This window comes from Pantherophis guttatus, chromosome 6 (assembly GCF_059756535.1).
Source record: "Pantherophis guttatus breed Tessera chromosome 6, ASM5975653v1, whole genome shotgun sequence".
NCBI lineage: Eukaryota > Metazoa > Chordata > Lepidosauria > Squamata > Colubridae > Pantherophis > Pantherophis guttatus.
Genome location: NC_142068.1, coordinates 18,193,969 through 18,216,112, shown reverse-complemented (window position 1 = coordinate 18,216,112; position 22,144 = coordinate 18,193,969). Strand labels below are relative to the sequence as shown.

The following is a 22,144-nucleotide window of genomic DNA, read 5'->3' as shown; positions in this document are numbered from 1 at the left end:
GATATTTTGAAGTGAATGTTGTGTACCTCTTGGCCCTATTTAACAAATTGATAGTACAATGGATTAATTCAAGAATTAGACTGTGTTATATTAACAAGGGTAACAACTGACATTTTACTATGTCTCCAGAAGTTGTGAATGCTCCAACACTGGAAGTTTTTAAGAAGATGTTGGATAACCATTTGTCTGAAGTGGTGTAGGGTTTCCTGCCTAAGCAGGGGGTTGGACTAGAAGACCTCCAAGGTCCCTTCCAACTTTGTTATTCTATTCTATTCTACTACTTTATTTATACAAAAGAAAATAAAGTAGCAAAGCCAGTTTCTCTAATATCTCTTGGAGTCAAAGGGTGATCTAAAATGCTGGGAATATTGGGAGCTGTAATTCAAACCTCATCAGAGGCAGCTCAATTGGAGTAAAGGTTTCTGTAATGCCTCTTTGGTCTCAGCTGCTCAGCAAACTGAAGCAACTAACATTCATGCCGAAGAGCACATTTGCAGCATAAAATATAAATAAACTCTTTGGCCTTTTCAAAATGCTGAATTCAATTTTGATATGTTCATCTGGTGTGAAAAATCAGAATCAAACATTTCTTTCTAACTGTGATGCACCAGGTCACATTAGGCTGATTTTCTTCCACGGCTTATAGATAAATCAACAAGTTTTTGTGTGCCTTTTTAAACGAGCTATGTCACTTCTGGGAATGACAAAGAAAAGATTCCAAAGATTAGGACAGAGATGTAAAAACCGAATGATAAGAAAGATTAAATAATAAGAAACGGTACGCATGAATCACTGACCATGAATCATTCACATTGTGTATATGATCACTGTATGTAACCTGTAACATGTTTGTTTTATATAGCCTGCTCATTCTTGGCATGCTTACTTATGGCTACACAGGAAATCCTCGACTTACGACTACAACAGAGTCCAAAGTTTCTGTTGCTAAGCAAAACAGCTAAGTGATTTTTGCCCTATTTTACACAGCTGCTAAATGTATCATTGCACTTGTTAAATGTTAAGTGAATCTGACTTCCCCATTGGCTTTCCTTGTCAGACGGTCACAAAAGGGGATCACGTGACGCTGTCATAAATATGAGTCAGTTGCCAAACATCTGAATTTTGAATCATGTGCCCGTGGGGATGCTGCAATGGCTATAAGTGTGAAAAATGGTCATAAATCACTTGTTTCAGTGCCGCCGTAACTTCAAACAGTCACTAAATGAACTGTTGTAAGTGGAGGACTACCTGTAGTTCATGGTTGTTTCTATGCAAGAAGATAGGCATCAGGTAAAGGGAACACTTCCTCATCCAAAGAAGTCAGAATTCTTCCTGGAAACTTAACAATTTCTCACTTGATTCTTCTTGGAAACTGGGTTCAAATACATAAAACGAAGCAGCTCCTTCTGGGATGTGTTTATCACGACATTTGAACAAAGCACACCAGTACTCAGAAATCAACCACAAACTAGTGTTTCAGACTCTACTTTCTTTCCAAGGGAATAAAACAGAGTTCCTGCTTTGTGTGCCATTATCAAACATACAATTATTTGGCATGGAAGCAATGGAGCATAACCACTAGCTGACTTACTGTTGCATGCAAATGCAATTACACCTTTTCGTGCTAACAATTACCTAGGAATTTCAAAAACTCCCCTTCCTAGGTTGTGTTTAGCAAAGGCAGGTTTGCCATCCGTTTGGGAGGCTGTAATCTGGATTCTAGCAGGGGGTTGGATTTCGTGGCCTTTTGTGACTGACAATTTTACTCCTCACCCGCTACTACCTACTGATGATCGCTTTCCAAAAAGAGACCAATCAATAGTATAGGGGACTGGAAAGGAAATAGGCAACCGGAGGCTAAAACATATGAAGAAAGGTCGCAGGAAATGGGTATGTCTAGTTTAATGAAAAGAAGGACTAGGGATGGCATGATAGCAGTGTTCCAATATCTCAGGGGCTGCCACAAAGAAGAGGGGGGCAGCATATTCTCCAAAGCAGCTGAGGGCAGGACAAGAAGCAATGGATGGAAACTGATCAAGGAGAAACCAACTTAAAGGAGAAACTAAGGAGAAATTTCCTTATAGTTAGAACAATTAATCAGTGCAACAACTTGCTTCCAGAAGCTGCGGTGCTCCATCACTGGAGGTTTTTAAGAAATTGGACAACCATTTGTCTGAAATGATACATAGGATTGCCTGCTTGAGCAGGTTGGACTAGAAGACCTCCAAGGTCCCTTCCAACTTTGTTATTCTATTCTACTGGCAAGATGACTTGCAATTCCATCGTAGACCCTTAAGGATGCAGTCACAAGTCAGGGCACAGAACTAGGTTCACGGGGAACTGGTGAAATCTTGAGATGGCTCCGTTATTGATTGAATCTCTTATGTGTATTTTTCAAAAGATTGTGTTTGACATTTTTATTGTTTTATAGTTATTTTTGTTGCATGCTGCCCAAAATCAAATCTTGTGAGTTGGGCAACTGTATAAATTAAATAGATAGATAGAGAAAGGATCATAGAGCAAACATCAATTATTCATTATGAGGTTTATTTACCCAACTTCAGAAGTGATGCTTCAGGCCAAGCTTTTTTGATACTCCCCCCCCTTTTTTTCTTTTTACTTTCTTGTTTCAAGGCACAAGGGGATTCTCTTTCTGCCACATTCACCATGGCACAACTTAAATATTGATGAGGAAGCAATGTGAAGCCGTACGCTGCCCAAACACTCAAAAGGAAAGCTAGACTCCCTTGGGGGCTGTCAAATTTATGATGTTGTTCAGGGCTATACAAAGATGAGATGAAATGATGATCAGCAGAAATTCAACTGAAAATGCTCTCAATTTATGATACCTTCAAAGCAACCACTACACAATGTAGTAAAATAATTATTCTCAAAATGATGGTGAAGTCATGCTTGGGGTCTTTTCTTTTCTTTTCTTTTCTTTTTCATTTTCAAGAAAAGCGTATGCCTGCTTATTATGGAAAGGATTTGAGAAAAATGTGCCAAACTATTTCTGGAACCATTTGTTTGGCAAGGCAACCAACCAACCAACCAACCAACCAACCAACCACTTTTTAACACTTGATCAACAATGTCCTATTCTTTAAAAAAAAAAAAATAGGGGACTTCCTACAAACATAAGTACTAGTGGAAGACTTATCTTTTCTGTATATATATTTGCTGAAAATTTAGTCATATGTTCCAACTTGATTTGAAATGAAATTTTCATTTGTCTTGGGAGCTTAATTGAATTTCAGTAGTCAAGACCACTAACTGTATTTGAAGCACAGTGTTATTTTAATTCAAAGGAACTTTTCAATTGCATGTTAAACTCTTGTACCAAATGCAACAGCTTTTCTTAAAAATGGATAAAAAGTATGGAAGAGGATTCAGGACCTGCATGCAATAAGTCAAAATTTATCTGGGAAAGTCATTAAAAATTTATTATAAAAATACTTCACAGGGTGTTAACCACAGTAAATTGCATTATATCAACTGAAATATTTTCAGGCACTGACAAATTGGTACATATTGACAGCTCTGATGGTAAAACCAATTTACCAAGGTAAATGTTTATGAAGAAACTGGAAACATTACTCAACAATCTTTGTTATTTGATTTACTGTGCTTTTATTGTTCATATCGCCTAAGGCTAATGAGCTGTTGGAACACCAGAAATTAATTCAATTTTTTTGGGTGCCAGATTTACTAATATGAAACATTGGAAGTCCAAAGAACATTATAAGACTTGCAAGATTTTGCTCATGTAAGCTTACAGTAAAGTAGAATTAATCCATCTGACCATGCTTCCTTCCTGATACATTTCTCCCCCTTCATCTTTGCAGTCCAAGAAACTAGGAAGGGTCTCTATTGAGATGTTTGCAATGCCCACATTCCTTCTGCAAGTTAAGCTGCCTCTTGTCTGACCGTTCCTCAGGCTATGGCTTCACCCCCTGTCTTCCAAGACCCTTACAACATACCATTAAATTTATTTCTCTGAGAGTATCCATGGGTTTTAGACTATAGTGTTTAGAGACCTGAGTTTAAACACAAGAGATTGAGGATCCAATGTCAATTTGGCTACTTCTGAATTGCTATGGATTATTACTGCAGGGTCTCCAATCTTGGCAACTTTAAGACTTGTGGATTTCAACTCCCAGAATTCCTCAGCCAGTCATGCTGGCTTGGAGTATAGGCAGAATTAAAAAATAGACGGGGAAGCTGTTCTATATGCCTTTTAGCAAGCCAGGTCTCCATTTGAGTGCCTTCATTCTCACTCTGCTCCGCATCAATACATTTCATCATTGAGTTTATTGAGGAGCTGTCCTAGGAGCTTTTGCATACAGTGCACCAGGCAGACTGGAAAAGAGTTGAAATACTACATTTTTCGGAATATAAAATGCACTTTCCCCCCCCTCCCAAAAGTGGGTGGAAATGTCTGTGCGTCTTATACAGCAAATGTTGCCGAAGTCCCGCCCACCCACTGGCCCTCACTCTTCGGCCGTTTTCAGCCTCTGTGTCACATTTTCGGCCTCCGCACACCATGTTTTCGGCTTCTTCGTGTTGCATTTTCGGCTGCCGTACATCGCATTTTTGGCCGGTTCCAAGCGGCGGGGATTGGCAGCGGGTATCCTCAACCGCCAATCCCCGCCGCTTGGAACTGCCAAAAATGCAATGCACAGAGGCCAAAAATGGGGCGTGTGGAGGCCGAAAATGTGATGCGTGGAGGCCAAAAACGTGACATGCGGAGGCGGCAATTGGGGGTAATGTGCTGTGGCAATCCCAGGAGTCTGGAACAGGTCTAAAATGGGGCATGCGGAGGCCGAAAACATGATGCACGGAGGCCAAAAACTCGACACACTGAGGCAACGATGGTTGTGGTGAGCCCCGCAGCCTGGAACAGCTGATTGGCGGTATTCTGAGAGGCTGATCCAACCGCCAATCAGCTGCTCATGCTGAATCAAGCTGCGATAATGTGCTGAAGCTGACCAAGCTGTTTGCTGCAAGGACACTAGTCAGATGAATATCAATGGATGCTGGTAGGCAGAGACAGCATTTTTTTTTCTTGTTTTCCTCCCCAAAAACTAATGTGTGCCTTATACTCAGGAGCATCTTATACTCTGAAAAACATGGTACTCTGTTGAGGACGTCTGTGAAGCTGGTGATACAGGAATTACTTTACTCCCATCCATACTTCTGTTCCGATGGTTTCAAGATTGTCCTCGAGACATTCAAGATCCTTTTAGGAGGCTACAAATGCTTGCCATTGTCTCACAGGCTTTGTGTTCTGCAAGTAGATCTCACAGAATTGCTAAGAGTAAGAGGAATCGTGTGTGTGTGTGTGCATGAGCACACCTGAAAATAATTCTCATACTCATCTTCATAAAGCCAACATAATATTAGGACACACAAGTAGAAACTGGTCCAACTTTAGGCCAAATACTGGCAGCATTCTAGTTCTGACTTCACACATTATTTTCAAAGCACTGTAAAACATTCATTATAAATAGGCATTTAGTGAGATTTTATGGTAAAACATTTTGCAGGAGAATATTTATTTAATGAGCTTGGCTGCTAGCCAGCTTTCCCAAATATCTTGTGATTAGCTACTTTGTTCTCTTTAAACATTTTAACAGATGTAGCTCTCCCAACTATTAGCTTCCTTGGGAATTCAGAGATGGCGAGAGAGAATTTTCAAATAACGTTTGAAAAATGCTGCCATGGAAAAACAAATCCTCCATACGATCCCTAAATGTTCTCTTCTCACTAGCAGATCAAGTGCTTGTCAAACCCCCAAAAATGTTTTCTGCAAATATTTCAGGGTCACTTGAGAAAACTCTGGTTAGATTCCCTTGTGTGTCTCTTAATTGAGACTTCTCAATGTTTGCTCCATCACAACAGATCCTGGTTTTCTGCTCAACCTGCTCTCTAATTTACCTTCCTAAGGATGTCTGTTTTAATCTTTTCACTGCATTTTAAAGATCACTTTTGTTCCATTTATTGAATGAATTCTGACTGTCTGCTCCCATTTACCTATTAGTTGATTTGACACCTTTGAGTATAAATACATAAAAACAAACCTATTAGGTTTTCCAGATTAATGCCCTTGAAGTGATGTCTCAGTGCCTGGAGGCTGTGAGGATCTGGATGGGGAAGAACAGGCTCAAGCTCAACCCTTCCAAGACTGAGTGGCTGTGGTTCCTGGCATCCCGATAGAGTCAGCTGACTCCATCGCTGACTATTGGGGACGAGTCTATGGCCCCCTCGGAGAGGGCGCGCAATCTGGGAATCCTCCTGGATACGCAGCTGTCCTTGGAGGAACATCTGACGGCTGTAGCCAGGGGGATCTTTTGTTAGGTTCGCCTGATTCGCCATTTGCGACCCTTTCTTGATCGGGATTCCATGTGCACAGTCACTCATGCCCTCGTCACCTCTCGCCTGGACTACTGCAACGCTCTCTACATGGGGCTCCCCTTGAAGAGCACCCGGAGGCTCCAACTGGTCCAGAATGCGGCCGCGCGGGTAATTACAGGAGCTGCATGGCGCTCCCACATAACACCGCTCCTGCGTGAGCTGCACTGGCTCCCAGTGGTCTTCCGGGTGCACTTCAAGGTGTTGGTTACCACCTTTAAAGCGCTCCATGGCATAGGATCTAGTTATCTTCGAGACCGCCTGCTGCTACCGACAACCTCCCATCAACCTGTGCGCTCCCACAGAGAGGGCCTCCTCGGGGTGCCATCAGCCAAACAATGTAGGCTGGTGACCCCCAGGGGGAGGGCCTTCTCTGTGGGGGCACCTACCCTCTGGAATCAGCTGCCCCCAGAGATAAGGAGAATCCAAGACCTCAGTGCCTTCCGCCATGCCCTTAAAACTTTCTTTTTACATCAAGCCGGGCTGGTTTAACATATTTTTTAATTTTTAATTTTTAATTGGTTTGTCATTTTAAACTGGGGCCAAATTAGTATATACAAGGAATACAAATCCTCCCATCCTCCATCATTCAGTCAGAACTGAAGAAGCTTCCTGGATGAAAAGCAAAACAAAGTCCAGTTGCCTTTTGAAAAAAGCACCTTTGGGATAAGACTGGAGACCCTCAAAGTGCATGATAGTTGCCATATCACACCCTCAGTTGTGGTCACACCCTTTCTTGTGCCAATGCATCATGCCAATGCAGACTCATATCTGCAGCAGCCTTTGCATAGTTGTACGATTAAGCCAAACTCATCAGATGTATCTTTGTTTTCTCTTGCAAGCTGCATTGTCCCTGCCAAGAAATCCTAAGAATAAAAATGGGCAAATACTGTGGGCAGGATGACTGGTTTCATGCAATAACAAGATCCATTTATTCAAAGACCTTGTCCCGTGACCTCAAGATACAGCCACTAATTGTTCTTTGTGACTTGGATGTGTGATTTCCATCTGAATGCCCACAACAGTATTACCAAAGTAACCCACGAAGGGGCTATGTTTCTCAGCATGTTTTACTGTTAAATAACAAAAGAGCTTGTTTGATTTAGAGGCCTGAGTTACAAGCAAGCGAGGAACATGATTCTCTTTCAAAAGGTAAGTAGTTGGGCACATGCGTATGATGGGAAATAGAAAACTGGACTGGAATAATAAATGGAATGAACAAAGAGGAGGCCTTTGTTAAATAATCATAGTCATCACCACCATCATGAATAGGGTAATTTACACAGAGAAGTTCAACATCATGGTTTATCATCATCGTAATCATCACCACCATCACCTACTACTATGATTATCATTATTATATTTTATCATCATCACTTCGATTGTACTCAAGATACAGTAATGGAAATGTTCCATTTATGTTATTTAAAGACTGAAATAATCATGTTAACATACAGGTGTTAACAACATAACAGGGTGTGAAATACAAATGGATGATGTGGTAGGGAGTCTTAGTTTAGGACTAAGTTTAGGACTAAGACTAAGACTTGGCTATCTATAGTATTAGATGTAAAGACAGAAAATCGGCTCAGTTTTTAAGCATTGTTAAACCCTGATTATACCAAATATTATTGAATAATCATTCCACTAAACTGATAGGGAGGCAGCTGATAAACAAAACCCAGCAACCATTTTAAGATTATGATAAAGTTTGCAAGCAGTGCATTGTGGGGTATCTAAAATGATTACAATGCCTGTGAATTGTTTTTTTTTTTTTAAATCTAAGGCTGGAAAACAATTTTTATTTACCATATTTTTCGGACTATAAGATGCACCGGTATATAAGATGCACCAAGATTTCGAAGAGGTAAGTAAGAAAAAAAAAAGTTTTTTGCCCTCCCTGAACCCCAGGAGGACTCTGCAGGCACCCCAAACCCTCTGCGCACTCTGTTTTTGCAAAAAACAGGCCCATTTTTCGCAAAAATGGGACGAGCGGGGTGGGGCTTCGGGAGGCCAAAAATGGCTGTATTCAGTGTATAAGACACACCAACATTTCCATCCTCTTTTAGGAGGGAAAAAGTGTGTCTTATACTCTGAAAAATACGGTAGCCTTAGTTTGCTTTATTTCCCTGAAATTAGTTGATTATAGGCCTTCTGAAAACTTACACATATTCACCAGCCCGAAGCATAAAATAGCACTTAGCTTTATATACCACCACAAGATGCTATGGGTGGTTTACAATGCCATTATACCACCCCCAACAATCTTGCTCCTCATTTTACTGACCTCGGAAGGATAGAAAGCTGAGTCAACTCAGGATTAAACTCCAGGCTATGGGCGGAGTCAGCCTGCAATACTGCATTCTAACCACTGGGCCACCAAAGCTTAATAAAAGCATAAAATTACCTCTTCCAGCCTCCGCCTCTGCTCTTTCTGCTCCTCAATTCTCTTCTGACGTTCCGCCAAGAGCTGTCTCTTGTGCTCTTCATTTTCACGCTGTTGCTGCTCCAGCTGCTGCCGACGGAGGGCCTCCGAGCGTTCCTTGTTTGCAAGCTGAAGCCGTAAAAAATCTCGCCTTAAGGTCGATTCTCCAGGCAGGTTTAGGATGGAGCTTTATCAGGAAGATAAACTTACATTAGTCCAGCATTCAATCCGCACAAGTTCTTGAATCCCTCCCCCTTTCCTGCCAGTCAACTCAATTTTAAGATTTACCTGAAGCTTCCTGAATTTGGGCATCTTCTTGCATATAGCTACATACTTAAAATTCTCTACATCAACATATCCAAACTTTAGCCTTGAATAGACTATTGAATCATAGGGCTGGAATGGACCTCAGAGGTCTTCTACACCAACTCCCTACTCAATGCAGGAGATCTCTGGTCAAATGGTTGCCCAGTCTATTTTTTAAAACCTCCAGTGATGGAGCACCCATAGGTCCAGCTATTCCAGTAATTAATTGTTCTCACTGTCAGAAACTTTCTTCTTACTTCTAGATTGGATCTCTCTTTAACAAGCTTTCACCCATTACTTCTTGTCCTGCCTTCTGGTGCTTTGAAGAATACCTACATCAACCCCTCTTCTCTGTGACAGCCACTCAAGGACTGGAAGATATTTACCATGTCCCTCTCTCCTTCTCTTTGATAGGACATACCTAGTTCCTTCAATTATTTGCATGCCAGCTTGCAAATTTAGTAATTGCTAAATTATTCCTTGGCACTTTACAGAAAGCTCCCTCACTTGGTTGCCTCAGCAAGTAGAAGATTAAACTTAAATACCACATTCACTCATAGCGAAGCCAAGAATTTCAGGTGCCAAAATACTGTACGCTCAATAATGGGATTTGATTTATCCATGAATGGACTTACCCACAAATATATACAAATAGGTTTGTTCCTCATCTTTTTAAAAATACCTGTCTAGTATTTGTATATCCTGTATACACTTACCCACAAATATATACAAATAGGTTTGTTCCTCATCTTTTTAAAAATACCTGTCTAGTATTTGTATATCCTGTATACACTTGTGTGTTAATTTCATCTGTGAATGAGCAGCCCCTCAATTTTTAAGCCAATTGTGAAAATTAAAATATATGAAAATTTTGAGAGTTGGCTTATCCTCAGGGGGCATGTTTTTCATGGCATGTTTTAACTATGATACGGGTTAAAAATTCAAGGGTCATTTTATGGGCTTATCCACAAGAATATATGGTATCTAAGCATCTGAAATATTTCATTTGCTCAGTAGTTCTTCCATTTATCATTCATCTAGCTGTGGAGCTAAAGCATTGACTTGAAAATACTCAGGCTACTTTTTTTGAATGATCTATTTTGAAGCATTCTTTATTGCACTAGGCTGATAACTCTCCAAGACACTTTCCTTGCCCAACTTTTGACGGAATGGCTGCATCATCTGCATATAAAAGAACTGATAGGAGGTGGCTGGGAAAGAACTTAAGTTCATAAGCATGGAGAGTGCCCAGATTGGAAAAGACCTTTCTATACAATTTACACGGCAAATTCATCTTAATAGCAATAGCACTTAAGATGTATATACTGCTTCATAGTGCTTTATAGTCCCCTCTAGGCGGTTTACAGAAACAACATATTGCCTCAACAATCTGGGTCCTCAGAAGGATGGAAGGCTGAGTCAACTTTGAGATGGTCAGCATTGAACTGCTGGCAGCTGGCAGAGTTAGCCTGCAATACTACATTCTAACCACTGAGCTACCATGGTTCTTAATGAAAGTAGAATAGAAAAAGCTTCCTCCTCATTGTGAGACATCAAATAAAATCCCTATAGTTCCTGTTTTAATATCATATCCCAAAATATATATCACCTAAGAGATTTTCAGACGTTCAGTTTTTCTATTCTACAAAAAGTGGAGAATAAACAGAGAACAAAAGCAGGCGTCAGATAGTAGAGGAAGAAGAAGAAAGAGAAGAGGCCACAGAGACTAGCATTTCCTCATTTATTTTCATACAATTTACAGTTGTAAGAACACAAAGTCTCAGCCTATAATTACAGCTCAGCTGAGATTTTATTTCATTGTAGTCAGCTTTTGTTGCTAGTTGATGTCCAGTGCAGAAATACAATGGAGGCAAGTGACAAAAGCTTTTTATAGACTCAAAATTCTATTGGACAAAGAGCTTTATTCCAATATGTATAAATTTCACATATGGGGGAAGGACACATTTTCATTCTAACCCTCTCTCTTATGGGCAATATTTCTATATTCTGAGAGTTTATTTTTCCTGAGAGTTTATTTTCACATGCAAGCTTTAGACAAGGAGTTAGCAAAAATGTTTCCAGGTTTTCCTGGAAATTGTAGCTGGACTGACTCAAGTATTCCCTGGGACAGTGTTTCCCAACTTCGACAACTCTATTACTGCCATTAAGGAATTTGTTGCTGCATACTTATGTTCCATCTGTCCAACCCTCTTGGAGGCACAAAAAAAAATGAGAGCATAGCCAGAACAGGGACAAATGTGCATTACCTGGGTTCTCCAGAGTCATTTTCTTCCTCTTCCTCCTCACTTCCACTGTACTCGTATTCTGTCTCATCTAGGAATATAATTAAGGGTCAATGCACTCTTTGAAAACCATAGTTAATTTAAAAAAAAACTTTGAAGTTCTGGTGGAGAAAGAAAACTTTCTTTTCATTACAAATTATTTCAGGATTGATTTGTCTCAGCTTGAAATTCATCAAACCAACCGAAAGAATGGATGAAATAGAGAAAAAGGAAGATAGAGAGAGTTTGAGTGCACAGTAGGGTGTTTCTTCAAACAGGGCCCTCTATTGCATTAGGCCTACCTGCCCCAGGTGCCTTCCTATTGTGTCAACTTCCATTCCTAGAATTTTCAAGCCAACATGGTAATATAGGTACTATGGGTTGTAAGTACATGGATCTACAACCATTTGCTTGAAGTTATGATGGCACTTTAAAAAGTGACTTACAACTGGTCCTCACACTTACATCATTGAAGCATCCGCCTGGTCACATGGTTAAACTTTGGCCCTTGGCAACTGGCATTGATTTATGATGGCTGACACTTTCCAGGTCACATGATTGCGATCTGCAACTCTGTTTGTTTCCGAAAAGCAAAGTCAATAAAGCAAGCCAGGGTTGCTTAATGACCATCTGCTTCCATTAACAACCATGGTGATTAAAGCCATGGCAAAAGAGGTCATAAATCGGGAGTGACTCGCTGAAGAACTGCCTTGCTTAGCAATAGAAGTTCTATTGAATTGTAGTCATATGTCAAGGACTACCTGTACTGAGAACAACTAGAAATTAGGATAATCTATGTGGTTAGAAAATACTTTTCTGAAAATGGAAGAAGCAAGTGAAATAGATTAATGAGAGTTTATAACAGAACAAGCAGTTTTCTATCTTTATATTGTTATGCTGAAACTTCTGGCCACTCTGAATAATATTCAGGATTGATATATTTTCATTTTGTATTTCCTCCTTTCAAATGTAGAAACAATATAAGTTTGTATTCATCCAATTATTTGTCATGCCTGGGATATAATCTTCCATTTTCATGACAAAAGATGTTTAACACCACTTAACATCTGCTTGATACTATTCAAAGGGGGTATGATTTGTGTCAGATATTATAGGAGGAAGGAAATGGATGATCTCCTGCCCCCTTTACATGCTGCTTTTACAAGAATGGAGATTGCAATGTGTTAATTGCAAGTATTTTACAGTTAGTGATGTTAGTAAACCAGAAATGCATTCAGATGTGCTCTATTAACAATCTGTCATATTATAGATTTGTTTAAATGACAGCAATCCTACTCTTTTGAAATGTCTAAAGGATTACAGCATTAAAATGATAAAATAAGTGATGAGCCTGTAGTCAAACATAGCTTTTTGCTGGCTTTTCATACACTCAAATAAAATACTTTCTACTTGTTTTGCTAATGGGAGCCGAGAGTAGCCTTCCAGGATTAAATTTTCATAGAAAAGGTAGGTAGGCAGATGGGCCTGCATTAGTATTTATCTAGCATTAGAGGTGGATTTTAAAAACATCTTCAGAGACAACTGTGGGAAGGAGAAGCTAGAGAATGGAGGTGGTGGTTGGCACCCATAAAGAGTTAAAGGAAAGTAGGCAATTCCAGTGGCTGTTGTATCTGGATTGATGATTTCAATCCCGAAACAAGGTGGATAGCCATCCTAAAATGGATTAGGCAGGTGCTGCTTGCCTGAAAGCTTTTTAATTTGTAATATCATCAATTTGTTTGAGAGAGAAAATGTGGGAAGAGCGCTAAATGTGAAGGATACTGGGACTGGAGCGAATCTGCTCATTGCAGAGATCCCTCGATAGGGCTAAATATGACGGAAGAAAAGAAATTTTATTTGCCAAAAGATCATTATATTAGATCAAGGTGAGTTGACCTAACAAGAGAGAAGGAAAAACATCATCATCACTAATACCTGTGAACCGTGTGTGTGTGTGTGTGTGTGTGTGCGTGTGTGTGTGTGCCTTCAGGTCAGTGTTGATTCCTGGCAACTGGCTTTTTCAGAAGTGGTTTGCCACTGCATCTTTTCCTGGGATGACAGAGAATGGCTGACCCCCTGGCCACCCATCTGGCTTTGTGGCTAAGGTGGGACTTAGAATTCAGTGTCTCATGCTCAGAGGTAACAAAGAATTGAAAACTGGAGTGCAGGGGGAAAATACGACCTCACTTGTACTTCTGACATACTGTTTTTTATCTGAAGGGAAGAATAAACTTTTGCAATGGCATACAGAGCAATTAGGTGGCTATAAATTTTATGTACAAAGCTTGAGGCTATAAAAGGGAAGCTGTTTTCTACTGTGTTTCATAAATAGTTGAAATGAAGTAGGAAAAAAAACCTCTGTCTCAATCAATTTCTATGAATCCTTAGATACACCCCAAGGCAGTATAAATAAAGTGGGTTTATCATTTCTCTAAAATATTCCATTCTTTCTAACAAAACAGAATGTGAAACGAACATTTATCCCTCTGTGCTAAAAAATAAATAAATAAATAGATCAATGTGAAACACACTTCATACTGCTTTTTTAATTTAAATGCAAGCCAACCAAGAATTATCTAGTCTCTAACTATTGGGTCTATTTGATTTATTGATTTGTGATATTTACATCCAGGTTTTCTATATAAGTTTCTGAGTCATATGCCGCACTCCCTTTTCCTGTTTTCATTCTGCTCTAAAATTGGTTAAGAGCTACATGCTCTAGTTCCTAAATAATATGAAGAACACAAAAGGTTACTAAGCACCCAAAATACTGAGGCAAATGTTTTATTTATTTATTTTTTATTGCTTTGCTTTCTTCTCCCACAGAGAAATGTGAAAATATAGCTGTTTACCACAATGCGAGCCCTTTTATGTTCTTATATCCCTGGACCAATGCAATTTTTTTCACCACTGGCCACTTAGAACAATATTTTATCTTACCTTTTTCTCCTCGTTTTTTCTTAGTCCTGTCAATGTGGTCTTTGAGCTGGATTCGAACCTGCCTTTCATTTGGCTGGTCTCGAATAAATGGGTGCTTCATCAGCTGTTCAGTGGTTGGCCTCTGACCATGGTTTTTCACCAGGCAGCTTTCAATGAAGGACTGGAATTTTTTGGACCTATCAAATCAGAGAATTGGAGATAGATGTACAGGAAAAGGTTTGGTTAATACCGATATTTATGAGTTAGGGTTTTGTCAGTCTTGGACAACGTTAAAAGGATTGTCCCTGTAAGAAAGCCATCTATTCTGTGAGCATGTTAGTGTCAACCCTGAAGCGAACCTGGCTGAGGCCATGTTTGAGGCTTCAGGATTGCCACTAGATGGGAGGGGGAGGGAAATAGTTAATTGGGATTTTGCAGTCAAAACAAAAGGTTTTCCTGAGGGAACCAAGGTCATTCCAAAAAGTGGCTGGGAGAGGAGGAGGAGCAAAGTAACCAAGCAACTGGCCAGCACTTCTATTGGACTATGTGACTGATGACTTGGGGAAAGGAGAAAACTGTCTCTTTTAATTAGGTGAAAACCATGGGGACTTTCAGAGTCTGTTTTCACCAGTTGTGCCAATATGATGTATCCAATAAATTGTTCTTTGAGGAATCTACCTGCCTTGGAGTTTTGCTTTCAAGGGGGGTATTACTTGGAATGTTGACAGCTAGGTCAGCAAGTTGGTGGACCCTCCAACCTTTTATCAAATTAGCTGAGAAATAAGTGGGTTCTTAGAATTACATTTTTGATACCCCACTGAAGAACTTGGGGTCAATTATTTTACATTTTAAGACTTTTTGGGCTTTTCTTACTGCCTTGAGGAAGATCCGTGAAATTCAATATGCTGCTGCAATTATATACAGGATCGTACTATAACTCCAATAGAATGAAAGAGAGTAAGAGGGCTAAATGAGCAAGGAATTCATATTTTTATATATTTTTATGTATAAATGGACCATTAGAAATAATACCAATATTATGTTTATTATTAAATAATACTACGGTGGACGTGCCCTGTGGCAAAAAAAAATTGGGCAAATATAAAGAAATGGCTAGAAAAAATAATAGACCAACAATTGAAAGAAAGCCAGAAACGTTCTTATTAGGAATATTTACGAGAACATACACCAAAGAAATAAAATATCTGATTCTACACACCATAACAGCCGCACGAATAACATATGCACAAAATTGAAAACAGGAAAAGACACCAACAGATGAAGAAGTGATAGAAAAATTTTTAGAATGTGCCGAGATGGACAAATTAACAAAAGAAATTAAAGAAAAAGAAGAGACAGATTATTACATAATTTGGAACAAATGGTATGAATGGCTTGAGACTAGAAATAAAGAACAATAAACACAGGGGAGAATCTAAAAATGTAAAATATGTACATAACAAATATATAGAAATGTATAAAATTAAGGCTATTAGTGTCAGAAAATACAATGTAACCAAAGAAAAAGGGACAAGGAAGAAAATGAAACAGAAAAAAGAGGGGAAAGTACAAAATGGAAAGAAGACCACTAAGAAACATTAGTTAAAAAGAGGATATATTTATATGTTGTATGTTATGTGATTGTCATATTGTGTTAGAATAAAGTTAAAAATTAAAAAAAAAGAAAAGAAATAATACTAATGACAGAAACAATTAACAACTTAAGCTGCTACTAATACAGGAAGTCTAAACATGTCCCATTTATTTCAATGGAAACTGAAGGGAGAATGCTTTAGGAAGTTGCTGCCTTGTTTGGATACATGCATGAACATGTGTAAATGAAAAAACAGGTCAACAATATTTTCTGCTTCAGAGGAACCTTTCAATGAACTGGAAAGATAGGTGAGTATAATAAGATTGCCATCATATTTTCTAATGATGAATTAATTCCGCTTCAATATACAAACAATATGTTCAATTTAGCTTTGGCTTATCTCCAAGAGCCTTGTAAAATTCAGTTGTAAAAATGTATAAATAGTGGTTTTCTTCATTTTCTAATGTTTTATCCACTGTTTGGATAACCATGACAGTGCCAAGTATCTCTTACATTTTGTGAAACAGGGAAATAAATATTCAGATGATCTCTAAAGAACTTTTTTCTGTCTTCTACCAAACATCACAATTTAAGATAGTCTTAAATAGTAGCAGTAGTTGCCTTGCTAATCACATTGCATTTTAAAAAATGGTTTAAATATGAATTATTTTGCATACCACTAATTACTAGTGTTCTGAAATAATCAATAATATGAGTTTTACCAGAACTATCTTGTTCTTTCATTAGTTAGTTGCCTAACAAAAGAACAAGATAGTTCTGGTAAAACTCATATTATCTTTTTAGTTTAAAATACCAACACAGATAATTCATTCATGTAACTCAGAATTATCCAAGCTAGTTTGCTGCGACTCTTTCCCCCCCCCCCATAGTTTTTGTAGTCCTCCCTGAAGATCATCATCATCTTCTTTTAACGATCCCATAATCCCTTGTGGGGTGGAGCCTGGGCAACTGAATGGAGCTAGCAGAGTATTTAATGGCTGGATGCCCTTCCTGTCGCCAATGCAGAGTTTTGTTCAGCAGATATAATCTCATTGTGCCCAGAGAGAGAAATATCTGCCTCTACCTAGGATTGAACTCACAGCCTCCTGATTGTGAGGCGAGAACTCCACCTCTAGGCCACCGCACCACTCCTGTAGTCTTCCCTGAAGATATCAGTGCTAAATGTGGGAAGACAATCTTCCTCCAGGTGGTCCTTCAGAATTTCCAATGATATACTAGATAGCAATAGACTTATATACCGCTTCACAGAGCTTTACAGCCCTCTCTAAGTGGTTTACAGAGACAGCATATTGCCCCCAACAATCTGGCTCCTCATTTTACCAACCTTGGAAGGATGGAAGGCTTGAGTCAACCTTGAGCCAGTGAGAATTGAACTGCTGGCAGTCAGCAGAATTAGCCTACAATAGTGCATTCTAACCACTGCACCACCAGAGCTTGTGCAGATCAAAAGTATTAGGTGGAATCAAGTATATGGTGCAAGCAAGAGGTGGGTTTCAGCAGGTTCTGACCAGTTCTGGAGAACCAGTAGCGGAAATTTTGAGTAGTTCAGAGAACCGGTAAATACCACCTCTGGCTGGCCCCACCCAATCTATTCTCTGCCTCCCGAGTCCCAGCTGATTGGGAGGAAATGGGGAATTTGCAGTAACCTTCCCTTGGAGTGAGGAGGGAATGGAGATTTTACACTATCCTTCCCCTGCCATGCCCACTAAGCCATGCCCACCAAGCCATACTACGCCCACCAAGCCACACCCACAGAACCAGTTGTAAAAAAAATTGAATCCCACCACTGGTGCAAGCCATATATCGAAGGCACTTTTTTGTTTATGAATCTTACACTGTTACTGACATACAACAAAAATGTCAAACCTCAAATTCAGACTATTCGGAGAGACTGTTTGAAAAACTGAGGAAGAAGTGCAAAATGGATCCTCCTATGAGGATGTACCATACAGCCTAACTGATGAACCTGTTCAAACCACACAGGGGAATGTATTTTCAGGAGATCAAAATAATTTAATTGAGTTCAACCTTGCCAGTCAAAAACAGCTCCAGAGGCATCAGATCGCTTACCTCATCGGTTTGGATAAAGCAAAAACGCTTCAGACCCTTCTAAAAGCAAGCCCACGATGCTCAATGCGTTTGAACCATCAATTTTACAAGAGGCTTTCGTGAGCATCAACAGCTTGTGAAAAAATGGCTTCTTCATGTTTAACAGATACAAACACTGCATGACTGCAGCTCTGTGACAGCTGACCAATAAGACCCAGTTGCTGTTGGATTGTCTTTTAAATTATTCTTATATGCTCCATATGATAAAGAAGCTTCAACTTTTATAATGGTCGCCTATATGTAATAGATACATTTCTGAATGCAAAAAACAAAAGAATGAACTCCTGACACCAATCTGCTTATCCGCAGCAGCTGTCATCAAATGATAATCCACAGGCTCAAATAAAAATCTGAACGTAGGGGAAGAGAGTCTGGTATGTTAAGCCATTAAGTTAGCAAAGAATGCTGCTTATCAACAAGACTTACTGTATCACTCTAGAGCAGATACTTCCTCTAAGCATAATTACAAGGTTGTGTAGGTAAATAACAACATTAATAAAGGGTGCTAGCCAGGCTTTGGAGTAAGAATGCTTTAATAAGAACATTTACTTCTAGCAAAAGGCCTTCTTATGGTAAACACATTTATCTTGGAGAAGGGATGTTGCAAAAAATTATGTACAGGTAATCCTCGATTTACAATAGTTCATTTAGTGACTGCTCAAAGTTACAACGGCACTGAAAAAAGTGACTTATGACCATCTTTCACACTTAATGACCACTGCAGCATCCCCATGGTCACATGATCAAAATTCGCTTGGCAGCCGACTGATATTTATGATGGTTGCAGAGTCTGGGATCATGCGATCCCCTTTTGTTACCTCCTTATAAGCAAATTCAATAGGGAATTTAACAACTGTATTACCAGTTTAATAACTGCAGTGATCCACTTAACAGTTATGGCAAGAACGGTCATAAAATAGGGCAAAATTAACTGTTTTGTTTAGCAGCAGAAATTTTGGGCTAAACTGAGATTGTAACTCGACTACCTGTATAATTTGTTAAAATTAATTTGATCTTCTTTTTAAGGTGATGGTGCTTTGATTTATCCCATTACCTCTACTTCAAATGCTCTCGCAAAAGCATGGAGCTACCTCATAAGGCCAAAGGCATGTTAGCTCATGTTAGCTGAGATTTATGGGATCTGAAATTCAGTATACTTGGAGGGCATCTGTTACCCCAGGAAGCAGCTGTCCGCCCCGAATTATATTTCTTTTCAACCATTAGAAGGGGCTTTTGCTACCTCCTTACAAGCAAAGTCAATGGGGAAGCCAGATTCATTTAACAACTGTATTATCAATAACTGCAATGATTCACTGAACATCTGGGAAAGATCGTAAAATGGGACAAAATTCACTGAACAAATGTTTCACTTAGTAACAGAAATATTGGACTCACTTCAGGTGTGGTATTCACTTACTTTCGCTATTGGTTCGCAAATGTGAGTGCACGCACGCACGAGCCTTCTGCGCATCCACAGAGGGTCAAAAACGGGACATGATGATGTCTGGGTGGGTGGGCGGAGCCTCCCACAGCCGCTGCTACCAGTTCGCCCGAACTGGATAGAACCGGATGAATACCACCACTGACTCACTTGTTGTCATAAGTCAAGGAGTATCTGTACTGCAAGGAACTTTGTGAGAGGCTGCAGCTATGAATTTCCTCCATGTGACATGCTGCTTTCACAAGCTGTTAAATCTAACCCCTGTTCAGGGCAGGATGTTATCTACTAGTTCTCAACCCACCACAGGGTCCCTTCTCAGTGAAGGTTGGGCACTGTTGCAACTGTGGTTTACAGAATTAGCAATAGCAATAGCACTTAGACTTATATACTTATATACTCATAGTGCTTTACAGCCCTCCCTAAGCGGTGTACAGAGTCAGCATATTGGCCTCAACAATCTGGGTCCTCATTTTACCCACCTTGGAAGGATGGAAGGCTGAGTCAACCTTGAGCCTGGTGAGATTCGATCTGCCAAACTGCTGGCAGTCAGTGATCAGCAGAAATAACCTGCAGTACTGCACTCTAACCACTGCGCCACCGCGGCTCTTAATTAGAATTAGCATCAATTATCAAATTGGCTTAGATAGCTCTCTCTCTGTGTGTGTGTGTGTGTTTGTGTGTGTGTGTGTATGCATGGCAATAAATTGAATTTCAATTCATGTTGACAAGATGTTCCTGCACCAATCTTTCTTATCTCTTCCTGATGGATTGGGATTTACAACTCCCAGAAATGCAGCTGGCTGGGAATGCTGGCAACTATAATTGCAAGCAGGATATATATTCAACATTAGCCCAATCCTTTTCGCAATTTCACCTTCAAATACAGCACGTTTCCGCTTTATAACACATAGATAACTTTTAAATTATAAGCACAAGGGACCCGTGATACCTTTGCCCACATATTACCGAAATGAAATAACTGCACTGTATCCAATTCCTTCATTACCAAATTCAGGAAGCCTTATGATAAAAGTTTTCAGGAGTAGAAAAATGTCAGGGGAACTTTGTTAGAGAAAATAGAGAAAAGAAAATTCGGATAGGGGTTTTCCACGAGTCGAATTCGCCACGCCGCAAGAACTTTCTGCTAACCACCAAACCTGTTTATGTCAGTATTTTCAAAAGAACAGAATTAATAAACAGGCTGCTCCTTTTGTACCAAAACTGTGCATGGATTTTAATTTCAACTTTTACTTCATCCCCAACTTGACCCTCCCTTCTTATCTTCTTCTTGGGCAAATCTGTTTGTTTGGATTTAAATAGTTGCCCATCTCATATACAAGACACTGGGTGGCTTACAATAAACAATAGCATTCCTGACCTACTGGCAAAGTAGGAGAGATGGATTATCGAAGATATAGAGCTATGTTTATCTGGCATTCCCAGCTGCCCAGCTTCTGCGCAGGCTACTTTGAATAGCCAGATTATCTGCCTTCTCTTTCGCTGCTAGCAGCAAGAGTTACACAGGGTCATTGCAGCAGGCCTTCTGTCACTACTGCATCATGTTCATCAGTAAATCAGAGTGATAAGTCATCAGTATCTTTCTCAAGTATCCAATGATTTTTGGAAAAGTTATGTCTAAATGCACACTTTTTTTCCCCCCTTGCAAAAAATAGTGCGAATTTTTCCAGCTAAACTGAAATATTCAATGGAAGAAAATATACGTGGCTCAGTGTTGAACCATGGAGTCCTTTACTGCTAACAGAGAAACTGAATTGAAAGGACTTTGGAGGTCTTCTAGTCCAGTGGTCGGCAAACCATGGCTCGCGAGCCACATGCGGCTCTTTGGCCCCTTGAGTGTGGCTCTTCCACACTCGTGATGCCCTGGCCGGCTGTGGCTGAGCCGGAAGCAAGCGCATGCGCAGGGAGACCCTCATCAAGCGAGTGCCGAAGCTCAAGAAAGTGCACGCAGGGTGGGCAGCGGCTTGCTTAAGGAGGGTCTCCCCCCGTGTGGGCATACTCCCGGCTCAGCCACTCAGATGCCGGCCAGGGCATCACGAGAGTGGGAGGAGGAGGAGAGTGCAGGAGAGAAGCTGCCCTGTACCTACCTTTGTGCCACATTTGCACGTAAGGCAGCCTTTGCTTCCTGCCGCTTCAGGCTGGAGTTCGCACCCTCCGCACTCAGCCGAAGAGCTGCTGGAGGTGGGGGATGAAACAGCAAGGCGATGGCCAGAGCATTAGTGCAGGAAAGAAGCCCCATCCTGTTAAGACCCTCCTAATCGAGCAGCCGCTCACCCCGCGGGTGCCTTTGCTGTGCTTTGGTGCTCGTTTGGGGAGGGTCTCCCCGCCCATGCACACGCTCCTGGCTCTGCCACAGCCGTCCAGGACATCACAAGAGGAGGGGGAGGAGGGAGGGGGAGAGACACAGAGAGAGAGAGAGATGTGGGGGAGAGAGAGAGACATAGAGACACATACAGAGTGATACATAGAGAGGGGTGAGAGAGGGGAAGAGAGGGAGAGATAAAGAGGGAGAGAGACATGGGGGGAGAGGGGGGGAGATAGGAAGAGGGGGAGAGAGACAGAATGGTTTTGTGGCTGGGTAGGCATGGCTAGGGGGGTCATGTGACTGGGTGAATGAG

The 22,144-nt window shown here is 40.4% G+C and overlaps 1 protein-coding gene across 11 annotated transcripts in view; it reads right to left on the bottom strand.

Moving 5' to 3' along the window:
• Nucleotides 1-22,144, bottom strand: part of TNIK (TRAF2 and NCK interacting kinase) — a 338,950-nt gene that overhangs the window by 90,318 nt on the left and 226,488 nt on the right. For all 11 annotated transcript variants that reach the window (XM_034438985.3, XM_034438988.3, XM_034438989.3 and 8 more), the window contains exons 10-12: nt 14,365-14,540; nt 11,410-11,476; nt 8,819-9,023 (exon numbers count right to left, since the gene is read on the bottom strand). In XM_034438985.3, coding sequence (XP_034294876.1) covers nt 8,819-9,023; nt 11,410-11,476; nt 14,365-14,540 — 448 coding nt within the window. The remainder of the gene's footprint in view (nt 1-8,818; nt 9,024-11,409; nt 11,477-14,364; nt 14,541-22,144) is intronic.